The following is a 23,066-nucleotide window of genomic DNA, read 5'->3' as shown; positions in this document are numbered from 1 at the left end:
GTGTTGCGAGACACCTTTAGAAATCGAATTTATTTTCCGCACTGCTACAAACCGATTACAAAAACAGCATTTTGAATAAAATCAATTACATCCAAGTCCACATATTCAATGTTCTGGAGCTCGAATGCCTTTAAGCAGCTCAGTTTGTTTACATGATAAACATAATAATTGTTCTCTAAAGTGAAGGTCTGTATCATACAGCTTTCAAAATTACGAACAAATTCAAAGTAGCAAATGTGGGAAATTAGGAGTTTATGGGCACTGTAGTCGTTTAGACCTCAACGATTATTTAGAGGGATTTCTAAAAGGGACATTTAATTTTCCTACTAAGCTCTTTGTTATCATAATAACAAGAAAAATACGTTTTCAGCCTGAATTTATGTCACTTTATTTAATAAATTGTGCATTTTGTGTTCTGCGTATATCCATCCATCAATTTTCCTAACAGTTTATCTAATAAGGGTTGGAGGGGGTGCCGTCTGAAGCCTTTACCATGGCTCCCAGGGCTTTTTGCAGTTATATTAAATGGTGTCTTCTTGATTTAAGCATGTATGAGATGTTACTAAGCTATAAATAGAGGTTTGTAAAAATGAGGGCCTGAACAGATGCTGTGGAAAGAGGTTAAATCACTTCTCCTGGTTGTTTAAAACAAACTCCATCTGCTGAGGAAACATTGTAGTGTAGCTGAAAAGTGTGAGAAAACATTTTACATGGTATTTATGTTTTTGTTTATTTATTTTTACACCTTTTCGGTTCAAGAAAGCCCTCGTATGTGCAGCATGTTTGCATGATGAAATAATTACAATAAGCTCATTCATGCTTTGGATTTGTTCTTTTACAGCTTTAGAAATTAAAAGTGGAAACAAATGTCAGTTTCATCCCAGACCTGTATTTGGGAGCAGGACTAAGCAACATCTTCTTTTCCAGCACTTTCAAATACTGACTCTGAGTCAGTATTTGAAACATTGTTTCAAAAAAAACATTGAAACATTGAACTAGCATCCTTTGCTACGGTGCTAAAAATGGCTCTGTGATATAGTAGTTAGCACATTTTCCTTAAATGTGAAAGATCCTCGGTTCTTTTAGAGGGAGACACAAAACTCAAGGCATCAGCCAAAAGTGCTTTTCGTAGCATACCATGGTCTGCATTTCCAGGTTTGCCAAACATGAGACCGTTTTTAATTTCCTGTACTTAGCTTTCACTTGCTCGTCAGAAATAGGCCCGAAAATCAGGTGCGCCAAAATCAAAGCCCATACACCATCACAAATTTGTCTTATGATCAAATATCAGTTAAGATTCATAATCAGTTTTGGCCTGGTTAGTTTCATCTGTCTGCGCAGCAACACGCTAAACTTAAACACTCCACTCCCGCTTCAGGCTAACAGGCTAGCTAGCACAGAAGTGCACAAAAGGAGAGCAGTTGATCCTGATGGCAGAGCACTGCAGGTGTAGGCTCCTGAGACGAATTTTGCTTCATAACTTGTGTCGTCATTTATTTTAATATGTAAACACCAGCAAAGACAGAGAGAGGGCATCAGTAAGCCAGTGACCTGAAGAGAGGCAGCTATTAGCGTAAAATACGTGTCTCTTTTAAAAATTTTCCTATTCCTATGTGGAACAGGTAAATTACACGTTTAAAGAGCTTTTACTTTTTTTTACTGAATATAAGAAAAAAAGTAAAATCAACACTTGGCTTGTTTGGGGATTTTGCTGAACATGATATGTCAGTACATATATATATTTTAATGTCTGGCAGTTGATGTGATTCTCATTTCCCAGTGTGACCCTTAGAGAAACTGAATTTGACACCCCTGGTTTAGGCGCCAAAAGTACTTCATTAGATTTAGACAGGGGGGAAAATGAATGGTTTGTATTAAAATATGCCCCCTTCATATCATAAATCATCCACAATGACAGTCGAGGTGCCGCGGGGTCAGGCACCTTAAACGTATCAGCGAGACGCCAGCAGCTTTGACAGCATGGTGGCATTTGATGTCCTGATGAGAACAGGCTGCAACAACTGATGCTTTCTTATAGATTCAGTGAAAGTCAAAGATTATGATTTTTTGAAGTCCCTTGAAAGCCTCTCTGTTCTTTTGCTGTGTTGTAGGATCATCCATGTAGCAGCCCTTTTAGAATCAGAAGAGGTGTAAGATCCTGCTGAAGGGTGCTTTCATACAGCCACAAGGGTGGATCACCCGAGCTTTCTGTTTGGGAATGAGCTGGGTTAGCCAGAGGCCGGTCTGACTGATTCTGCTGCCTGACAGCGCCTGTTGCTGCTCTCAGTAGAGTGGCATTTTAGAAGAATTATGCGATCAATAATGCTGCAATTTGAGTTTTGTTTGGATTACACTGACTGATGCAGTGTCAGAACAACCAGCTGAATACAGAGAACAGATCAGGTGTCGTACGGTTGCAGCATCCTAATGCGTAGTCGTTACCCTTCCCACAGGGCACGGGATCCAAATGTCAACATCGCCCTTGCCAAATTAGAGGCGCGTTCTATTTAGATACACATGTCGGCGTGGGAGGGGCCGAGAGGATGGATGTGGCAGTTTTTACACCTGGTACTGTGAAATATCCAAGCTAGGGGTGATTCCCTGCAGAAAATACCCAGAGGAAAGAATATTCTCCACACTATTAAAAAGGTGTCACTTGCTGCTGTGAAGCTGACCATTAAATCAGTTTATGTGTTATGCTACGCACCGTCTAGCTGTAACGTGTCTCTTTTGGGACCGGCAGCAGGTAAAATACAGAACACGTAACTTCATTAAATCAACAGTGAAACAGTGTCTCGTAATCTAGCGAATAAAACCCTCTGAAAACAACTAGAAAACTTTACTGAAAATGCTGCTCGGACATAGCAATGCAACAAAATGGGTTTTTGTTTGTTTGTTTGTTTTTGTTTACTCTGTGGTATTATCTAACAGGAGCATTGTGATGTATTTAAACCGGAAATGCAGCTGTTGTGTCTTTACATGGATTCGGATTCAAATTCTTGTCTCTGATCGAAGAGAACCACAGAAGGTTTCAGGGTCACACACTGTGTTAAAATATCCTGTCAGTCAAACAGTGGGTAGCTGCTGGTATATTCACTGAGGTGTGATGTTATTTGTCCATATCTGGCTGTATGTGTAGCATAAAAGATGGATGTAGCCACTGTGAGGCCATCTATTGGTTTTTAGTTGCTGCCATGTTAGTTTTATGAAAACTCCAATATTAAGGTGGATGAATTTTTACTACTCAGAGTTGATATGAGGGGAGAAACACACCACTGACTGTACAATAATATGAAAATAGTAAAATAATCCTACTTTACCTCAGACACAGCTGCATGCTGTTCCAGGTCAGTCGCCTCTCTGAAGGTATTTCTCTGTCTCCTCAGATGTGGTCACAACTAACAAGAGCTCAAACTGCCACTCAGACAGCTCTTGTAATAAACCATGACATTCTTCCTGATGCTTTCGTCTTTTGAGAAGGAGATGAACCCAGAATCTTAGTTTCTTCCTTTTCTAGTTTGGAAACTTCAGGACCAGCTCATCATCGTTTGATTTTGACTTCGTTTCTTTTGCATTGTGTTTTGATGACAAATTATTCGGCAAAACACAACTTTTAACATGGAAAATTCAGAATCTTGTTTCACTTTTTATCTTTTCACACTTTAGCTTGGGCTTCGTTTTCCAGCTCCTGAACTTCTCCTTTAATACAAAGCCCTTTTTTTGGTTTTAACACTGTGAGGAAGGTAATGGAGGTGGTTCTTGGAACGAAGAAAACAGAGACACAACTTTTGCATTATTTTTTGTTATTAATTGTCAAAAATGGTAAGCCAGATAACCTAAATGAAGACGGAGGATTGTGTCCTCTGTCTGCTAATGAATGATCGCGCTGAACCCAGTCATGGTGAGCCAGTGTTCTCCTAGTGTCAGTCCCGAGCCTGGATAAACGGGTAGAGCTGCATGAGGAAGGATATCCTGCATAAAATGTTAAATTATCATGTTGCACAGCCTGTAAAAAAACATCCTGAACCTGAGAAAACTGGCAACATGCAGCGAGAAGGAAGACATCACAATGGTTTGACCACCAAATTACCAAAATGAAACCACAAAAATCAGAAACTCATAACTGCTTCATATAATTGCTAAGATAACTACCTCAAAAAGCCATTATTGCTTCAACTGGCCCAATCACCCTGCTGATTGCAATTGAGTGATTTTCACAGTGATTTGGATAAATTTAAAACACTTTCTGTCCAGTATGTGCTCGAGATATCTGCTCGTTCTTTGTTTGTCTGACTAATATCTGAAAGTACAGACACATTTGGGTCTAATCAGAACTATTTCGGCACATAACAGCTCAGTGTTGCTGGACCACAAGTGATGAACGGAGCTTGTCGTGTTGTGTGGATCAGATGTGGCTCAAATGTCACAACACACCTGACATCCGGCACATACTGTATGAGGTAGACCTCAGGCTGACCTCAGGAGCACATAACCTCAGACTTCACAGAGGAATAACCTTAGGGCAGAGACCATAAATACACAGCTGGTGAAGAGGCTCAGGGAGAACAGGTAGAAACACAGCAGGAACAAATCAGGGATAACAAGACACAGGAAGTTAAACTAAACATGACGAACACAAGGCAAGAGACCAGACACATCAGACAGAAACAATTGAGCAGGCAACAAGGGTAACTTAACATAGAGGAGAACCAGATTGGGGTACCTGGGAAGACAAAAAACAAATGCAGACCCGATGGGGAAACAAAGGAACACAGGTAGGAACAAATCAGGAATGGTGAGACAGAAGGATTAAACTAGATATGATAACCAAAACGGGGAATAGATGAGGGCCTAAAAACTAGAACAGAACCCAGAAAAGTAAAACTAAGGTCTAAAATTAGAAAACTGAACACAGAGAGAAAACTAAAGGGAACCAGAACGAGGGGACTGAACGCTGAGGAATATGGGACAAAACACGGAGATGGGATTGACCCAACGGAAACATTAGGAAGACAAGAAATACAAAATAAAGTAAAACCCAAAACAGAGCTAGATTTAAAACAAAACCTTAGAATGTCAAAAAATCCTGAACAAAATTTTAAACCTTCTCTTCATCACATATTGGAAATGTTACTTCACAACCATACCTGCCACATGCTTTATTACCACAAAGTCAGCTTTACAGAGCAATACTGTTGGATACATCTGCCCGGTGATCATCCCTTTTCTCGCTGACTTTTAACTTTTAACTTTTGTTTGCGAGTGAAACAACTACACAAGCGAGTAAATATTTGCGGGTTTGCTCGATCCTTTTAATGCCGACCCTCACTGACATCACAATGCTTCTCCTCATCCTCCCCGCTCTTCGCACGCAGGCTGATATTTGTATTGCATCTAATTGCATTAGGTTGCCTCCTCGTCTCTTCGCCATCAGTGATTGGGATGAGTCAGGCAGCTCCACTGAGAACACTGACTGAACCTTGCTCTGCGTCTCTACCGGGGAATACAGAGCGCCCATTCTGAATATGTAATATCTGCACAATGCAAACAACATACTGAGCGACAGACCCCGGTGTCATTCGAGCCTGTTGGCTGATCTAAATCATGCCCATATATGGCCTGGTGTTCTAGATGATGCTTGTAAATATAGTAAGGCATCTGGCACGGCACCTGCAATCCATCTGGCTTGGCATGATAAAAGTGCCGCAAGCGATGAAGGATTAGAGTCCTCATGATGTCGATGACTCGGGAGCAACAACGCAAAACAACCCAACATGCCACATTCATGATGTTTGGTGTTTTTTTGCAGAGGTGTAAATTATGATAAGGAACATATGGATACATCACATGGCATACTACAGCTTACGCTTGCTCCAGTTCACTCCAATTAAATCTGCCTCTCATGCTCTCGTTCCTTATTTGCTGTCGATTTCGGCACGACAGCAGAAAGTCGTTTGGAAGGCCATCTGGTGCAGCACCTTTCGCCCTGCAAAAATATGTCTCCTGTTATTGGTAATTGCTGCCCTCGTTTACAGTATGCAGCAGTACTGTAGAGGCAAATGAGTGAAAGTTCAGACATCATCGACACTTGATGCCATATGTTTGTCGCTTTTAGGAAGTTAATCGTATCTACAGCAGGCTTCAGCAGCAGAAAGTGGAAATATGTACAGCATTTTTTTTGACAGACACAGCATCCCCCGTTGGTTTGCGGAGCATTCAAGCTATGGTCATCTTGGTTTTTCAGCCCTAAAGTGAGATTATTTGGACAAGAGGGTAGTATGCTTGATCAGCAAGGTGCATCCACTGCACAGCTATAGATACAGGCTAATTAGTGCTAGGATAAATATAAAAAATGAATCTATGTATGCTCTTGTCCAAAATATAGGGGTTTGAACTAGTGCTGGAGTGTCACAGGTTATAATTCAAATCTAAGAGGATTAATTATGCATAACTTTAAGCCTAAAGTAATTTAAATGGGTGAGATATATAAGATTCAGACTGTTATTCAGACTGTTATGAAGTGCAAAATGAGCTAACAGACCAAAATGTGTCATGTAACAGGCTGTAAACACATTTAAGACTGCTACAAAGTTAGGTGTTTTAAAATAGGACCAAATGGGGATTGACTTGCTTTTGGAGCCAGCCTCTATTGGCCTTTAGAGGAACTGCACCTCAACTTTCAGCAGCACTTTAGTGTTGTGTATTTCACACATAATGATGGTTATTTTCACTGAACCGCTCCAATTAAATGAGCATCTGTGCTTATAATAGGGCATTCTTACATTTTTGTGGCTTTTCCTGAGCAATAGATCTGACTACTTCATCCACCGCTGGTCACAGCTCAGCTTTTCTACCTGCTCACAATTTATACAGAATAAAGTCAGTGCTCAGTTCTTCCTATCAAAGCTATTCTCGGTGATTGCCGCTGAAATGCAGGCGAGGCCACAAAAGGTGAAACGAGGCAGAGAGCCATTTGGTTTCACATATGAAAGGTGACTTTTTAGACGCTCTGTGGCATTTACATTTTATTATACTTCTTCTCCACCACATTTCAGAGGGAAACAAAACGTTTTCCTCTACATTTACGACAGCCTTCATTATGAGTCCTTTTTTTGCACACAGTATATAAAGTAGTTAAAATTAGTGCCACCTTGACAAGTCTGTTAGCCAGCTCCTTATGTAGAATATTAAAGTAAGACGTTTTACTTCTGTAATTTCAACTATTCTCAGCCATTTTTCAAGGTGTTGACTTTCTGCTTGTATTATTTTCTCATTTTGTTTGATTACCAGACCAGCGATGGCTGAGTTGGTGACACCTGAGTGTGAAATCAGCTCTCACGCTGCAGCCAATATCTCATGATTTTGCTTTTTTTTGTCTAAACGTTGATTTTTTTTTTTTGTTGTTGTTGTCTGTGGGTCCTTTCTTCTATCTTTAGACAAACTTCCATTGCCATTTCTCAGATTGTGCATCCTCGATTTCTTTCGGCACCTTCTTTCGTCCACAGGTCTGAACAGAGGAGACAAGAAAGAGACGCAAGGGGAGCAAAGTAAGGCACGTTTGTGCCTTATAGTCTCTGCAAACTGCTAGCCTCAGATTCTTGAGAGCTTGTGTGGTCTTCTGCTGCTGTAGCTCGTCTGCTTCAAGGTTTTATGTGGCATTCAGAGATGGTCTTCTGCATACCTTGATGTTATTTAGTGTTCATTAGTAACTCCTATGAGCTTGAAGCACTTTGGAACTTTTCTCTGTAAATCTGTAATTCTCTGAAAATCCCAGTTGCCCATCTCACTCCAAGAACCATAAGCTCACCATAAGCTCAACATCACTGAAATCACCTACATTCCCCATCCTGTCTGTTTTGAGCTTCAGCAGGTCATCTTGACCCCGTCTACATGTCTAAAGGTCCTGAGCTGCTGCCACATGATTGGCTGATTAGATATTTGCAAAAACACTTCCTCTCTTGGACGCCTACCAGGCGAGAACCTTGTTTCTATTTTCTGAACTAAGCGATTTCTCTCATACTTCCGATCTGCTTCCAGAACAAAACGACTGTGTTAGTGAAGAAGTTAGTGAAGATGAACTCTGCTTATAGAGCTTACTGCTCTTGGAAAAGTCTGGAGCACAGTCTAATGGTCGTCAGATCACATCTTTATGATGATGTATATATGTGGGGAAACAGTTAATGAGCACTTTAGCAATTGTACCTTATGAAGTGACTGTATATAGGACAGTTGAAAATGACAAGGATGCAGCTGTGCATCCTCAATCATTGCTCTTCCAGCAAGCTGTCCTTCAGATGCGTTTTAAGAATTCAGATACTTTTTCTTCTCTGTTCTAATCTCTGTCACAATAAGGTTGACTACGGGGTCACGAGCTGAAGGATGGGGAAGACGAGGAAACTGACTTTCGTAATATAGCTTTACGCATGACTATCAAAGTTAGCATGTTTGCTTTAAAAGTAATTAATAAAAGCCTTTGCTGTGATTTGCAGCTCTGGTTGCGATGCAAACCTGAGCACCGCACCATCAGTTTGAGGCGGATTTTACAGAAACTTAAAAAAAGTTTACTAATTGAGAGACACATAAATTTAGCCGAGGACTGCAGAGGCACATCTCAGAATATGCAAATCTGTCTATAAACATGCAGAAAGGGTCTGTGGAGGTAAAGTTGAATGAAAAGCAGCCAGTTTGAAACAGATGAGCGCACGCTGCAGAGTTCCAAGTCGAGACATCTGTATGTGTTTTCGTATCGGATGTGCTTGTTTGCTGTGATGTATTTATGAGGATGTGAGGGCCCATGTTGTTGGCAGACATTACAGAGAGGGGGGAGATTTCACTGGAAACGAGTGTGATGGAAAACAGTGCATCATTTGACCTCTAATGAATAGATAGATGAGACAAAATGCTGATTCAATCACTGATAGGTTACACTTATAAAGACACATGGAAGTGGCCACTGCAGACTTCCTTTGATTGGTTAAAATCCAGCTTCTAACAATAGTATAGCTTTTGCAATAAACTCTCTGCAAGTGTTCAAATATTGACCAAGAGTTACACGTGGCATAATTCAGTGGACTCCAGTAACTACCAAGAAACCCGCCGACATTTGGTTACAAGTAAAACGAGAGAATTGCGGTGGAACAGCAGGTTAAACCTTTTTGCTGCTTAAATGTTTCCAGTGTATAGGAGAAGATTTATATTCCTCTTTGATCTTCAATGAGCTCTGTTTTATAAGAACTGCAGTGCTTCCATGTCTCCCCTTTAAGGTGCAAGAGTACAAGGGTTTCCATTAAGAGCTGTGAGGAAGATAATAGTCATACTTTCTTGTAGCCTTTGTGTTGTCTGTCTGCAGAAAGCACAGGCACCCAGCACAGAAGCCAGTGAAATAAACACTTTTGAAAGGGCAATGACAGAATACGGCCTCAGCACCAAACTGAAATAATATCCATGATTTAGTGCAGCCTAATCAGTGAATGGTGAAGATCTGTCAAACTGGATTTCCACATATGCAAAGTTTAAAACGTCAATTAAGGATATGAAAATGTTTCGTTTCAAGCTAATTAAAGTTTTTAAATTAAGTTTAAGGATGCTTTATTTAATATTAATTAAACAAAATTAGTACGCTTTCAAGCTTTTTCTTTTTTTTGTAGTTAAGGATATGAATTGAGAGGATTTCATTTTCAGCTCGGTATTCCCCTTGCACTGTCTAAAAAAAGCAGTTTTAACTGCTCTCCCTTGAAGGTCACCCATCCTTTTAAACCGTCTTTCTGCTGATTGGCTGCCCCTCCTAAACAACAAGATTGAACAGCAAGTGGGTGGGCCTTATGTGCCAACAGCCAGTCCTGTGTGCCTGAGATGACCATCCACTGGCATCATGCAGAGCCGGGAGTAGAAAAAATGGCTGAGGTTTTGGCTTCTGCTTTTCTGCTAATTTCATAGACTTAATCACTATTTTTAAGTGATCAACAACATAAATCAACACCTGGCAACAGTGGGAAGGAAAATCTTCCTTTTAACAGGAAATAACCTTCAGCATAGTCAGGCTAAGGACAGGGCAACCGAAGGTTCTTTGCTGTTGAAAGGGAGTTTTACCCTTTCCACTGCTGAATGTTGGGATTTTCTCTGTATTACTGTAGGTTCTTTTACCTTACAATAGAAGCCACCTCTAGCCAACTGTTGTGCGTTGGCTCTATATAAAAAAAACAGAGTTGAATTAAAGATGAAATTGAATGTGCTGCGACCGGTTGCGAGCGAGGGAAGCGAAACAGCACAAAAGAGACATCGCAGAAGAGAGAGATTGATCAGGCCAGTTAGTGATATCTCCAAATGGCCTGATTGGTCTGCTCCAGCTGCTGAAGCATAGAAATAGAACAGATAGATGTTACATAAGTGAGTAAAGCAGCATTTAAAATTAAATTCACGACTCTCTCCCCAACTCATTTAGCTAGGCGCTACAAAATAACTTACACAACTAGCTACCCGTGTGACCAAATGGCGAGGCCTGCTTCCAAGAAGACATTGTATTTCACTCTTCAAACTGCTGAGTTATAAATCTTCACAAGCTGAAACTACATTTGAGATAAGCCATGAAGCCTGTTGCATGAAGGCACAAAAGGACTGCACACAATCTGTTTTTTTGTGCACTTTCCTTCACCGTGTGGGCTGGGTCATGGATCTGTGAGTGACATTTGCAGATAGGCAGTTAGCTCAGCCATTTAATCATTTTGACCATTTTACTGCTAATTTGGTCTGAGTCCCAAGTCCATTTATTCATTATTGATTAGAGATTAAATGTCTCTGTTGCGTAGCTGTTGGAGCACTCAGTCATCCCCCCTCTGATGAAATGCTTGTTACGTCTGTGTATTTGACTCAGGGGCTTCTGAGTTTTCTTGTGTACGTGTGCTCACCTTACAGTAAAGCAAAGTAAGCAGGAGACAAAAAAACACTCAGCCAATCGCTGGCAGCCGCCTGTTGCCATGGTAACTACCTGTTAATATTCCAGCAGAGTTTTCTCTCTGACAAGGGGAGAGCGCCACTTTCTCGCTAAGGAAAAATCGATTGGACATTCCTCCGGAAAAAAATAAGCAGGCTGCGTCAGGTGGCCGCCGCTGCAATACCTGCACGTCTGGATGTTTCACAGCTTCGACGACCTCACCGACCTTGACTTGCACCTCAGAGCAGCAGAGGCATCCGGCATGTCACAATTAGTTCTCTCAATTGTAGTTTTTCTTTGGCGTACAGTTCTCCTGAGGAGGCTCTTGAAAGGTTGGGCATTATGGAACTGAGCAATCTTTGCTCCTGAGGGTTAAAACCGTTCAGGCGGGATTTGCTGTCTGTCATATAAAAGGATGGCATTGATCACGAATCCCATTATGCCCTGGGATTGATCTCAAGCGGCCCAGACTATTGCATTTCTTCACTAAAAAGACCTTGTCTTTAACATGTGTATGTAATTAACGGCTGTATAATGAGCCATTAATTACATACACAGGAAGGCACTGGCTCATGTTGACTGTTAGTCGATGTTTCTGTTCCTTAATTATGAATATTTTCTGATTTCTGTCTTTTGCGCAGGGTCATTCTTGTTTGGACGGATAATCAGTTCTGAAGATGTCACCCTGGTGTTTAGGAAATTTTTATCGTGCAGCATTTAGAAGCAGAAAGTGGAACGATTATTAGCAATCAGCTTTCTCTGCAGCACATGTGCAGTTTTAAATGATTCAAAATAGAAGAAAAGAGGCACACAAGGCTGGCGTAGAGTTTAATGTTATATAATAATGTTTTGGGGGATTTTTTTTTGCCAAAACTGAGTAAAGTCAGCAGCAGAACTGCAGGAAGCCGTGAGGCATTGCCTGCGGCTTGGTGAGAAGACATAACAAGGATAACAAGACTTCTTTTTTTTCTTTTTTTTGAGTAATGCACAAACATAGAATGTTTTTCCCCCCCCTTCATGTTACAGCGAACAAGTGTCTGGTGCAGAAAAATAGATCCAATTTAAAATGTCAAGGTGTGCTATTAAAGCTGCGGTGTTTTTCTCAGAGCTCTGTGCAAAACATTTTGTATTGTCACCTGTGAAAACGCTGTGACACGTTTCTGAAGTTGGAATGAAAGTCTCCGGGGTGCATTTTGGACTTCAGATTTTATCCCTCTGTGGATGTAGTGGATCTGGAAGATTCTTCAGATTTCTGTCAGGGTTATTTGGTCCCTCTGAATCAGATTGTTGCATGTCCCTTTCAGCAGAAGGCTCACATGTGTCCCTGTTAGATCAACTAGTTTAAAAACCATGTGACCATTGCTGGAACTTTCCTTTCAGGAAGCCACGAATGAGTGATTTTATTCCTTTGTTCCCCAAAGAACAAGTGGAAAAAATGTTAGCTTGCACACTATACTGACAAAAAAAAAAGAAAAAGAAAAGACAAACCTGTCAGGTCATGCTTCCATTCACCTCCATCAAGGTTCAGTACACATGATCTAAGGCTTAGGAACCTTCCTAGAGAGAATTGAGACTCAGTGTCTCGTGCAATGTGCTGCTTTCACGGTGAGCTCACTGCCGTCTGCAGACTGTAGCTTCATATTTAATCCACAAACATGAGAGATATTGATTCTTTCATCTTGCCTTCTAGCAACATGCTTTGCTAAAAGTCACGCTTTTCCCTTATGGCGCGATATTCAAGCTACCATGCATGCATTATGGAGGGAAAAATCTTTTGTCTTTGCAGCACTTTTTGAGCTCTTGAGGCTTGTTGACATAGTAACCACTCACAGGGCTGCTTTAGTTTTCCTGCTAATTGCTAAAAAAACAGCCAGTCTAATCGGTCAGTATCACTCTCAAACTTCCTCTCCTTCTGTAGGGAGCCGTCCACTCTACAGGGCTCACAGAGTGGCCAATCAGGTGGGATGCATACCACGAGAGCTCAAACACAAGGCCAAATTTCTGCTCACCTCCTCCACATTTCTTGTCTAACTTTTCCATCGAATGTAGTAAAGCTATAAAGGACATGATTATTGGTACAGTAACAAAAGCTTTGTGATCTACATTATAGTCCTATTGGGTCAACGCTATGCAGTGTCTGTGCAGGCTTTGGTTGTGTGTAGATAGATAGTCCATGTTGACACTAAAAGGGGTCTGCATTTGTCAGAATGTAGCCTCAAAACATCAGCTATTATTTTCATTGTTAATTTTTAATTAGCTTTTTTTCTTAATCTTTCTGCTTTCAAATATAATGAAGAGGAAGTCTTGGTCAGGATATTCGTCAGCTACACTAGAAGTCCTAAAATATAGCCCGTTTCCCCACGAGGCAGCATACTATCCGGTGGGTGCCCAGATGTCCTGTCCAATAACTAAACTGCTTTTTCTGAAAGCAGTTAATACTCAGGTCCAACCCAGCACCACGTACAATAACAATACAGGAGCTTTCTGTATTTTGGCTCAGTGTTCCTTCAAGTGTCAACCTTCGAATGTTGTACTGGTCAGCAGCAGGAAGTCAGGTCAACACAATATGAACAAAGAGTTTTCAAAAAGGTTTCATTTGTTAAAGGTAAGTTTCCATCTCTGTAAAGGAACAAGCAGACACAGGACATACAGTACGGTGTCGTTTTTCGAAAGGTACCCAAAAACAGACAAAAATTATACAAGAATTACACAAAAAAGTAAAGAACATTAAGCAAGTGAGCCTGTAAGAGGTTACCTGAACTGGATACTACTGAAAAATACTGCTAAACATCCAGACCAAAAAAGTTATTAATAATTTTACTAAAAAAAAGTTGGTATCATAAATTTAGGGCCAGCATTGTCGAGACCAATACCAATACCATACTAGTACTTTCAACCTATAAAGGGAGCTTATGTAGGGGAGAGCAGTGTGTCAGGATTTATGAGATGAATCATCATCAATTTGCAAATTTGAACTCTCATCCAATCTCAGTATCAGCGGTATTGATACCATCGATATTTGGGTCGATCCAGCCATCTCTACTCGGCATCCTCTTTTATCAGTTCAGTTAGGGGCTGAAATAACAGACAAGCAACTCAAAAATAATCATTTAGATAATTAGTTACAATAATCATTTACTAACTAATCATTTTGAGTGCTACTTAAGCAAGTTGACTTGAATGTGATAACCATGTGGGAGAATAAGACCTCCATGTCTGACGTTTGTGAGTGTCCATGCATGGTGGTGGTTGTGGAAATGAATATCACATTCCCACTGAGGAAGATGGGTTTAGATACTGTATCCTGCTATGTGACGTGACTCTGCCATCACACAAAATTTGAACATGATATCTTCAACTGCGGCTGCTAGAATGCTAACAGGCAGACAAACGAACAATACCAATAATGCAAACATTTCAAAATGTATACTCTTGTTCAAGTGCTGTAAATGTTTGTACTCTGAGGCTATCTGGGTCGAATTCGATATCTGTTGAGGTGGACTTTAGATCCACCGGTGCGGGTCGAGGAAAAGAATGATTTTCATGGTATATTGAAGCTGTACGTGCCATGTCTGTGTGTATTTTTCGTGAAACACTGGTGACTGAACTCTGAAGTTCAAAGTGTCTGAGTCTGTGTTTCCACCACATTTGCCCGGCTTCCCATAGAGACAGACACCTGCTGGTCTTTGAAGGATCATGGGTGGAAACAAGAAGGTTCCTGGGGACGTTTCTGTATGGAGCTTGAATGTTTGACTAACTCTTTAGGGTTGGTCACTTCCGCCCACAGTCCGAAGTATACATTAGTTTAATTTTCTTTTTTTTGTTTCTCTTTGTAGTGCTGTGGAGGTCATAAACGTGTAGCTTGACAGATGTTTTGACTTGATTACACACATTTTGTGTGTGTGTGTGTGTGTGTGTGTGTGTGTGTGTGTGTGTGTGTAATCTCATAATATGATACCCCCATATACCAGTATCATTCACTAAGTGTTGCCAGTAGAAACAAAGGCAGAAGAATTTTAATCATAGTTTTAAGTTTGACCTTATTTGACCTTGAAGAAAAGGTCATAGGTCCAAAGTACCATGATTTTTAGAATCCCCATAGATTATTCTCTATATGTCTATATGTTCTCAATAAAAGCATGGTATTAAGAAACGCAGTCTTAAAAGCTACTGTATATATAGTGTTAGTGCTACTTTGACCTTCAGATAAGTCTATTAACCTTTAAGGAGAGGTCAGACGTCACAACACGTGGCACACAAGAATTATAGTTTCTAAGTAATATGCATCCATGCAAATGTTATAAAAACACTGATATCTATAAATATTAGTTAGTATAGTAGTACAAGTAATATTAGTTAAAGCAGAATAATAACAATTGTGCAGAATCTTTATTAATTGCTTTGTTCTAGACAATACCTTTTATTTTTTTGCTTGTTATTGAAGCCTGTTTCATTGCCACACTGTCAGCTGTTGTATGTGTTGTAAGCTCAATATTCTCTATATTATTTATGAGAACTTATTTTATCTATGAGGAGCAGTGGTATTTTCACGGGAATGACTGAGGGGATTTCGGTGCACCACATGGAGATTTAAACTAGTCCCGTCGCCGTGACCCAGCATCCTTTTCATCTGCTCATCGGGCACGTGAAGAGAGGCAGAGAGTAGGCAATGCAGTTTGTTTCTGTTTATGTGGCTTTAGACTGTTTCTAAAGTATATATATGTATATATATATATATATATATATATATATACTTATATAATTGCCTCAGAGGTCACAGAACGACGTGGTTGATGTGACATGGAAATGTTGCTTGTCATTTTTTAATCACAAACTTGTGTCAGCGTTCCCTCTTCCCTTCATCCTCTTCCCTGTTCCTCGCCTCCGAGGGGCCAGGCTGCCTTCTTTCTCACCTCTGATGTTTATTACACAAACATCACCCAGGATCAAATATTCCTACTTTTTTTTCCTATCTGGAGAAGCCAAGTGTTAGTGAGAGATAACATGTAGAGTGAGTGGGAGGTGGGGAAAGAGAGCGCTGCAGACTTGTTTATATGTCTTGATCTGACAGGATGAATAATTCAGCAAAGGACTCCCTGGCACCCCGGTAATATTATTAAAAGAATAGTTTGGGCAGTGGTGGGGGTGAAGTGAAAATGATGATGGGAAGCCTTGATTACAGAGGGCACTGTGAATTATTCAAACCTATACCTCCACCTAAAAACACACACAAGTGCAAAATCTGCAGCTCAGGAAGCCATGAATGTCAATATGTTTTTTAGTGATTAGAGGACTTTCAAGAGATTTCCCTGCTTCAATCTGGGACAGGAGCAGGACAGACAGCTTCTCTTTTCCGAGAAGCCTGAGGAATCCCTGCTTTTCTGTAGTTTTTATGCCACTTTTATTCAACTGATATGTTGTTTACTCTGCAGTTTCACAGACCTTTATAAAAGCCATCCCTCTTGATCCATGTCTTCTGCTTAGAAAAACATTCGTTAGTTTCAGTCTAGAGATACAAATTCAGTTATGTGTTTATCATCTTCATGGAGCAGACTTTAAGCTGCTTCAGTCAGTGGTTTTACTTTCCCAATTGGTGGTTCATTGTATGCAAAAGTCATTTTAGTGGCACGTCCATCTGTGCAGTTCCTTGAGGCTCCATGAAATCTCTTACCCTCTTTTATCTGATCATTTGAGATTGAAGGCAACGTTATAGTGCAACCCTGTTTTCAACAAAGCTGAAATGCACGGAAAATGTAGATTAAAACAGAATTCAATGATGTGCAAATGGTAAAAGGACAGAATATTACTTGAAATGAAGCACCGCACAGCAGCATCATCCAGAAAGCTGGAACAGGAGCATGTTTACCACTGTGTTGCATCACCTCTTATTAAAAAAAACCCCAACTTTACAAGCTTAGAAAGTGAGGAGAACAATTGCTGTACTTTTGAAAGAATGTAAGAATGTTTTAAAATGTTTTACTTCAAGCTTTTTGTCTCATAATTGCACCCATGGGTGAAGGGTATGGACTGCAGACAGAGTGCACAGACTGCTTTATTACAGAGCTGTGCTCTTGTTGTAATAGGTGATTAAGGTTTAGCATTAGCTTGCTTAAATCAGCAGGATCTTACCTGAGCAAGATGCCTTCAGGAACGTGAAAGTTAACCATACCATGTGCACTTAAACGCTGTATGCTGTGATAACGTCATGGATGCTGTTTTTTCTGGTGTGCACTTATAATAAGCTAGATGCTAATCTTGTCTTTTTCTTTATATGGTAGCGTTTTAACTGAAGTTCACTGGACACTTTATTAGGTTGAGCTCCAGCCTTGACCAGACTGGAGCACCTAATGGCACCAGAACAGCTTTTATTCTTTGTGACGTTGGAAACATTCTTCAGAGATTTTGCTCCATATTTATACAGTTATTCCAGATTTTTCAGCTACACATCCATGATGCAATTCTTCCATTCGACCACATCCCAAAGATGGACTGTTGGGTTGAGATCTGGTGACTGTGGAAAGCAGTGAACCAGTAGAAAAACTGGTCTGAAATACTCAATTCAAAGTCTTCCCCACTCTGTTTGGTGTTAACTTCAGCAGGTTGCCTTAACTGTGTCTACATGCCTAAATGCACTGAGTTGCTGTCATGTGATTGGCTGTTTAGATGTTTGTGTTAACAAGCAGTTAAAGGGGTGCACATAGAAGGCCCAATTTTCTACTTCTTCAGTAATTGTTTCGGTCGTTCCAAACAAGAAACAGCACCGATCGCACATCTCGCCCCAACTCTCACCAATTATAAATCATTTCCATTATCTCTGTAATAAACACCCATTAGTTAACAAGTCTACAGCAACTTAAAATATAAAATCTCATGTTTAATTTTATGCCAAAGGTAATTTTATGCCAAATGTTGACACTACATTAGGATTCACTATACAAGAGAGTATAGTGACTTGGCTGTGTTATGTACTACCCAACCACATCTGAAGGAAAAAGTGTGTGGCCAAACTAACAGGCAGGGTGAAATCTGCTTTCAGAGCTCCTCTGGTGGCACCCCTCTGTCTCAGTAATCTCTTTACATGAAATTTGTGGCTTTTCCCAAAGTCATGAATTTTACAAATGAGGTCCACCGTTTCAGACAACCGTTCCCCTTAAGTTATTCACAGTGGTATACACAACAAATAAATGACTGTTAGGGTGACAGTTGTGGATAAAATACAATTATAAATGCTTCAAAGAGGAGTGAGTTACATATCTGCACTCATAGAAAATGATCTCAAACACTTAAAACTGTGAACACCATATGTACTAACAAACCATTTTAAAGAGCTTTTAAATGAGCTAAGTGTGAAGCAGCTGCTAACTACACCTCACCATATAGCCAGCTTTCAGCAAATCATTCATTTTAGAGGAGTCTTTCATTTCTTTGGATTATAGAAATTCTTTATTGCTGCAGATCCGGCCACGCTTTTTTGTTTTAACATTGAGGATTTCCATTCGAGACACACCCTAATACCAGCTGCTCCATTAATACTGCTTAGTGGTTAAAACAGCAATGGAAAAAGCTATTAGGAAAAAAATCATGTAGACCTCCCCGGAAAGGCTGTGGGAAGAAAAAGGAGCAGGACTGGGACTGGGGAATACTGGAATTCTTGGGTTGGACACTGTGGGAAGAGGTGATGGTGGGAGGAATCTGAGTCTGGAGAGGTCTTTTCTGTACAGGGAAAACTAAAGAAAGCTCGTGAACTTGGTGCACTGTGTCCACTGTGCAAGGGTTTTTTTCTCTTAGCTGCCGGCATCAAACATAGACAAATTGTCCACATTCCTCCATGTTGTAATTACTGTTCTTTGAAAAATGGCATATCCCACTGTGCTGTGTCATTAGGATTAGCACCCGGCGTGGTGTTGCTTTCCATTCTATTGTAGCAGAAAACTCAATATCCAATCTGTCACAAGCCATTCTTTGCAGCTACACAATGCCTGGCTGCAATAACAGCTCCTAAATGGATTAATTCTTGCTAGCGAGCGTAATCTGCTACCATTTGTTTTCAGCAGAAAAAAAAAAAGAAACACACCTGAGATCACGACAAGGTGATTTAGATGTGAATACTTGAAGAAACAAATGTGGCTAACAGACGATTCAGTTCAATTAGAGTTTGAAGGTTGAGGTAAAAACAAGAAAGCTTTGTGAGCTGTGAGGTTTTCAATGCAAATAAGAAGAATCATCGCGTACAGTATGCCATTAACCCGTGACTCTGTCCCCATGTTTAATCATTTAGACAAATGTTTGCTCTCTGGCTGCAACATGAAAGTGGTTTTAATCGCACAGCTTCCCAGTTCTGTGCAGAATATTTATCTCAAAGTGCTGATTTGCATTTCTGCTGCTCCTCTTGTCTTTCTCTAGAGTTTGCATTCCCCTGTTACTTCTTGTCTGTGATAAATCTGGCATCAGCAGAAAGCTGATGGGAAAATTACCAGAAGAAGAAGAAGATGTATGAGTTGTTGTTTTGCCGTTTTTTTAAAATTTCCTTTGTTTTCTGTGCCGTCTCCAGGTGTGCTGAGCCTCCCGGAGAGTCTGAACCTGCACAGGGACCAGCAACGCTCGGGGAGGGGCAGTGAAGGTCACGGGTACACCCAAGCTGAGCTCCGGACCCTGGAGCAGTCCCTGCTCGCGACCCGAGTGGGAAGCATTGCGGAGCTGAGTGAGTGTGGTATTTTTTTATACACAGAACAAACAGTGAGAGCACACTCAGCAGAGTTCTAACCAGGTGGGAAAGAAGGTTTCACTAGTCTCGCATTATGAAAATCTCAGGATTTTACTTATACCAAAAAGTTTGCTCATAAGACAATTGAAATGCATCTACAGTTCCAGAAGAAATTGGGACTGACGAGGGTCTTTTAGATACTGTGCTGTCAGGTGAAATAAATATTTTCATTAGAAAAGTTCTTTTTTAAATGTGTGACTTCATAATTCTCTCGTGTTATTTCGGAATTCTGGCCCACTATTCTTTACACTGCCTCAGTTCATTGAGGTATTCATCATGCAGCTTTCTTAATGTCTCTCCACAGCATTTAAGTCGGGTTGAGGTCTGGACCCAAAGTGTTGCAGTGGCCCAGTTAGATTCTGTTCTTTTGCAGCCATTCTATTGTAGATTTGTTTCTTTGTTGGGGATCATTGTCCCGTTGCATGACCCAATTTCGGCCAAGCTTTAGCTGTCAAACAGATGGCCTCACATTTGACTCTGGAATACTTTGGTATACAGAGGAGTTCATGGATGACTCACTGGCTGCATGATGCCCAGGTCCTGTGGCCAAATTTGGTTCTGTGCATTACAGCCAGACATCTCCAGTTCATCTCGTCTGTCCAAGGACGTTGTTCGAAGACTCTTAAAGTTTATTCAGATGGAAATTTGCAAACCCTAGCTGTGCTGCCATATTCTTTTTAGACAGAAGAGGCTTTCCTTTGCAGTCCTCCAAAGCAGCTATGCTTGTTCAATCTTTTTATAACAGCACTGTCAAGAACTTTAAATTTTATCACGCAAAATGAGTCTGAGAAGCAGCTCTTGGGTTTTCTGCAGTTTCTCTGAGCATTGCATAGTCTGACCTTGGGGTGAATTTGCTGGGACAGCCATTCCTGGGAAGACTGTTAAAACACAACTGTGTTAAGACACAGCTGAATCATCCAGACCTGCAAACTGGCAAAAGCCTGGCTGCTACTTACCCTCTTATTTTGCGGTAGATGTGGGTCAAGGGGTAGAACAGGGCACCTACTAATCAGAAGGTTGGTGGTTTAATCCCTGGCTCAATGCCAAAGCATCTTTGGGCAAGACACTAAACCCCAAGATGTGTGAATGACAGATAGAAAGCATTTAGACAGAAACAAAGTGCTTAAGTGGATGACATATGTTGTATAAAGTGCTTTGAGTGCTCAGGTATAGTAGAAATGGACAGTAAAGATGTACTTAGTTTATGACAGGACTCCAGAGATTCCTGTCAAAACTCTTTTCACATGTCTGTAGATCAACTACTTTGAAATTGAAAAGAAGCAAGTCTTGCAAGATGTTGGTATTCAGCTATTTTGACCTCTACTGGAGAAACACAAATATGTGCTGGACGCTCTAAAAAGTATTTGTCCAGAATTTTGCTGGAGAAATGCAGGCGATTTCTCATTTGTCTTTCTGCACTGGACTGCAGAATCACGGAGCTTTGAGCACTTTACACAAGCTGTAGCTCGGCCTTAGTAGGTCTCACACTGTTAGAAGATACAGGCGGCAACGGGCTGTGTGCAAGATAAGTCAGAATAAATATAAAATATATGCTCATTGATCTCGTAGCTATAAAATTTTTATATGAAATTCTATAAATCACACATGCCTGCAGTAGGTTAGAGTTAAATCTTTTGAAGGTTTTCTCTACTTCTGTTTAAATTCTGTAGATTTAATTCTTCTATTGATTGTAAAATCAACATTAAATACTCAAATTTAAAGAAACTGAATACTGACTTATAATACTGTTGCACAGACACTATGTGTAAATCCTCTAAGTCCAGCATGCAGCATATTATAAATGTTGCAGTAATTGTTGAGCACATTAAAACCGATCTCTCAGGGACTTCCATCTGTGTCCATCTGCTAAATAGGCCCATTAGCGTGAAGGAATGCGATCTCGCTGTCCCTGTGGGCTGTCACGGTGGTCTGAGGTCGCCCGGCATTATGCTGCTGTCCCTTCACCGCTCACCTCATCCACCTCTCCACCCTCGCTTCCCCCTGTGACACGCTGCAGCCAGTTACTGTTTGATTACAGCTGTTCTAGCACCTGTTTATGAGTTTCCCCCCTCCGGGAACCTTTAAATCCAAGGTCACAGCCTCCGAGGCTTTTAACCTCAACTTGAAAGGAAGAGCTCCACCTTTAACTCCGGCACCTCCCCTGCCTCCTCCCCCGTCCTCGTCCATTTCACAGTCTCATATTAGATCATCCTGTCCTCCGCAGATGTTTGCACAATGTGATGCTGTATGTTTGTGTCCCGGGCGAGCGTTTGCTTCGACCCCCGCAGCACATTAAAAACAGTAAGTCACCGCGCAGCAGCGCTTCACACAGGAATTCAAGGTCTTGTTTTCAGCCTGGAGGCAGTTTGTAAAACATGCCGTCCTTCATCATCACCATAATCATCATCTATACTGGGATACAATCGACACAAGAGAAGAAAATGTTCTTCAGCTTGTTATAATAACACAAAGGTAATCCACTCTTCTACCACTGTAAGGGTTGTTTTTCAAACATGCAACCGGCCTTGTTTGACCTTTTAGTTTACTTTCTCCCAGCACTTGTCTGACCTTTGGCTTTGTCAGGAAACTACTACTGTTCAATAGTCACCGAGTGGTGGCATACGGGTGGAGAGGACCCATATGAAGTCTGCAAGAAACTAAGAGGAGGACAAAAACAGGCCAAGGTCCAAAAACACTCCAAAAAGCAATAAAGTACTTGCAAAAACATGCTTACTAAAATAAGAAACAGAGAAGACTGTGAGTATACATAGATAATAAAGTAGGAATCCAGAAGGGAACAAACTAGGAAATGACTTGATAGCTTGACCAAAGAGAGAGAGAAGGAAGGGAAGAATAAGCTTATCATCTGATCAGGAACCATCATGATCTGTCATGATCTTTGATCTAAAACTTTACTCTCTCAGCAGTCTTAGGTTGTTTTTTTGTTTTTTTTAAATTGTCCCCTTGTTGTCTATGTCTCGCTCTAGTAATCTGTGTACCTTGTTATGTGTACTTCCTGCCTTATTCTGAAGAGGTACTTTACTCTCTACGAACCTGTGTTGTATTGTTGTTATCTTTGGACTTGTCCCACTCTTGTTTCCCTCTCATTAGTGTCACATGTGTTTAATTGGTAACCCTGATTGTTTGTTATGTTGCCCTCCTGTCCTGCCTGTCTCTTGCTTGCTTGTGAATTACTGATAACTTTTGTTTGCTCTTATAATTGTTGGGGTTCTGATGACTTTTTGGATTTGACTTGCTAAACTCAGGAGTAGGGATGGGTATCGTTTAGGTTTTATCCGATACCGGTGCCAAATCGGTACTTTTGAAACGGTGCCGGTGCTCAAACGGTGCTCAAACCGGTGCTTAAAGAAT

At 40.7% G+C, this 23,066-nt stretch overlaps 1 protein-coding gene across 2 annotated transcripts in view; it reads left to right on the top strand.

Moving 5' to 3' along the window:
* The window catches only part of LOC102195353 (ankyrin repeat and BTB/POZ domain-containing protein BTBD11-A), a 236,889-nt gene that overhangs the window by 134,425 nt on the left and 79,398 nt on the right, over nucleotides 1–23,066 (top strand). For both annotated transcript variants that reach the window (XM_005747263.2, XM_005747262.2), the window contains exon 2: nucleotides 19,482–19,631. In XM_005747263.2, the coding sequence (XP_005747320.1) occupies nucleotides 19,482–19,631 (150 nt within the window). The remainder of the gene's footprint in view (nucleotides 1–19,481; nucleotides 19,632–23,066) is intronic.

This window comes from Pundamilia nyererei, unplaced genomic scaffold, assembly GCF_000239375.1.
Source record: "Pundamilia nyererei isolate P.nyererei 1_Seehausen unplaced genomic scaffold, PunNye1.0 scaffold00192, whole genome shotgun sequence".
In the NCBI taxonomy this organism is placed as follows: Eukaryota; Metazoa; Chordata; class Actinopteri; order Cichliformes; family Cichlidae; genus Pundamilia; species Pundamilia nyererei.
This window is presented reverse-complemented; position numbering and strand designations above follow the sequence as displayed.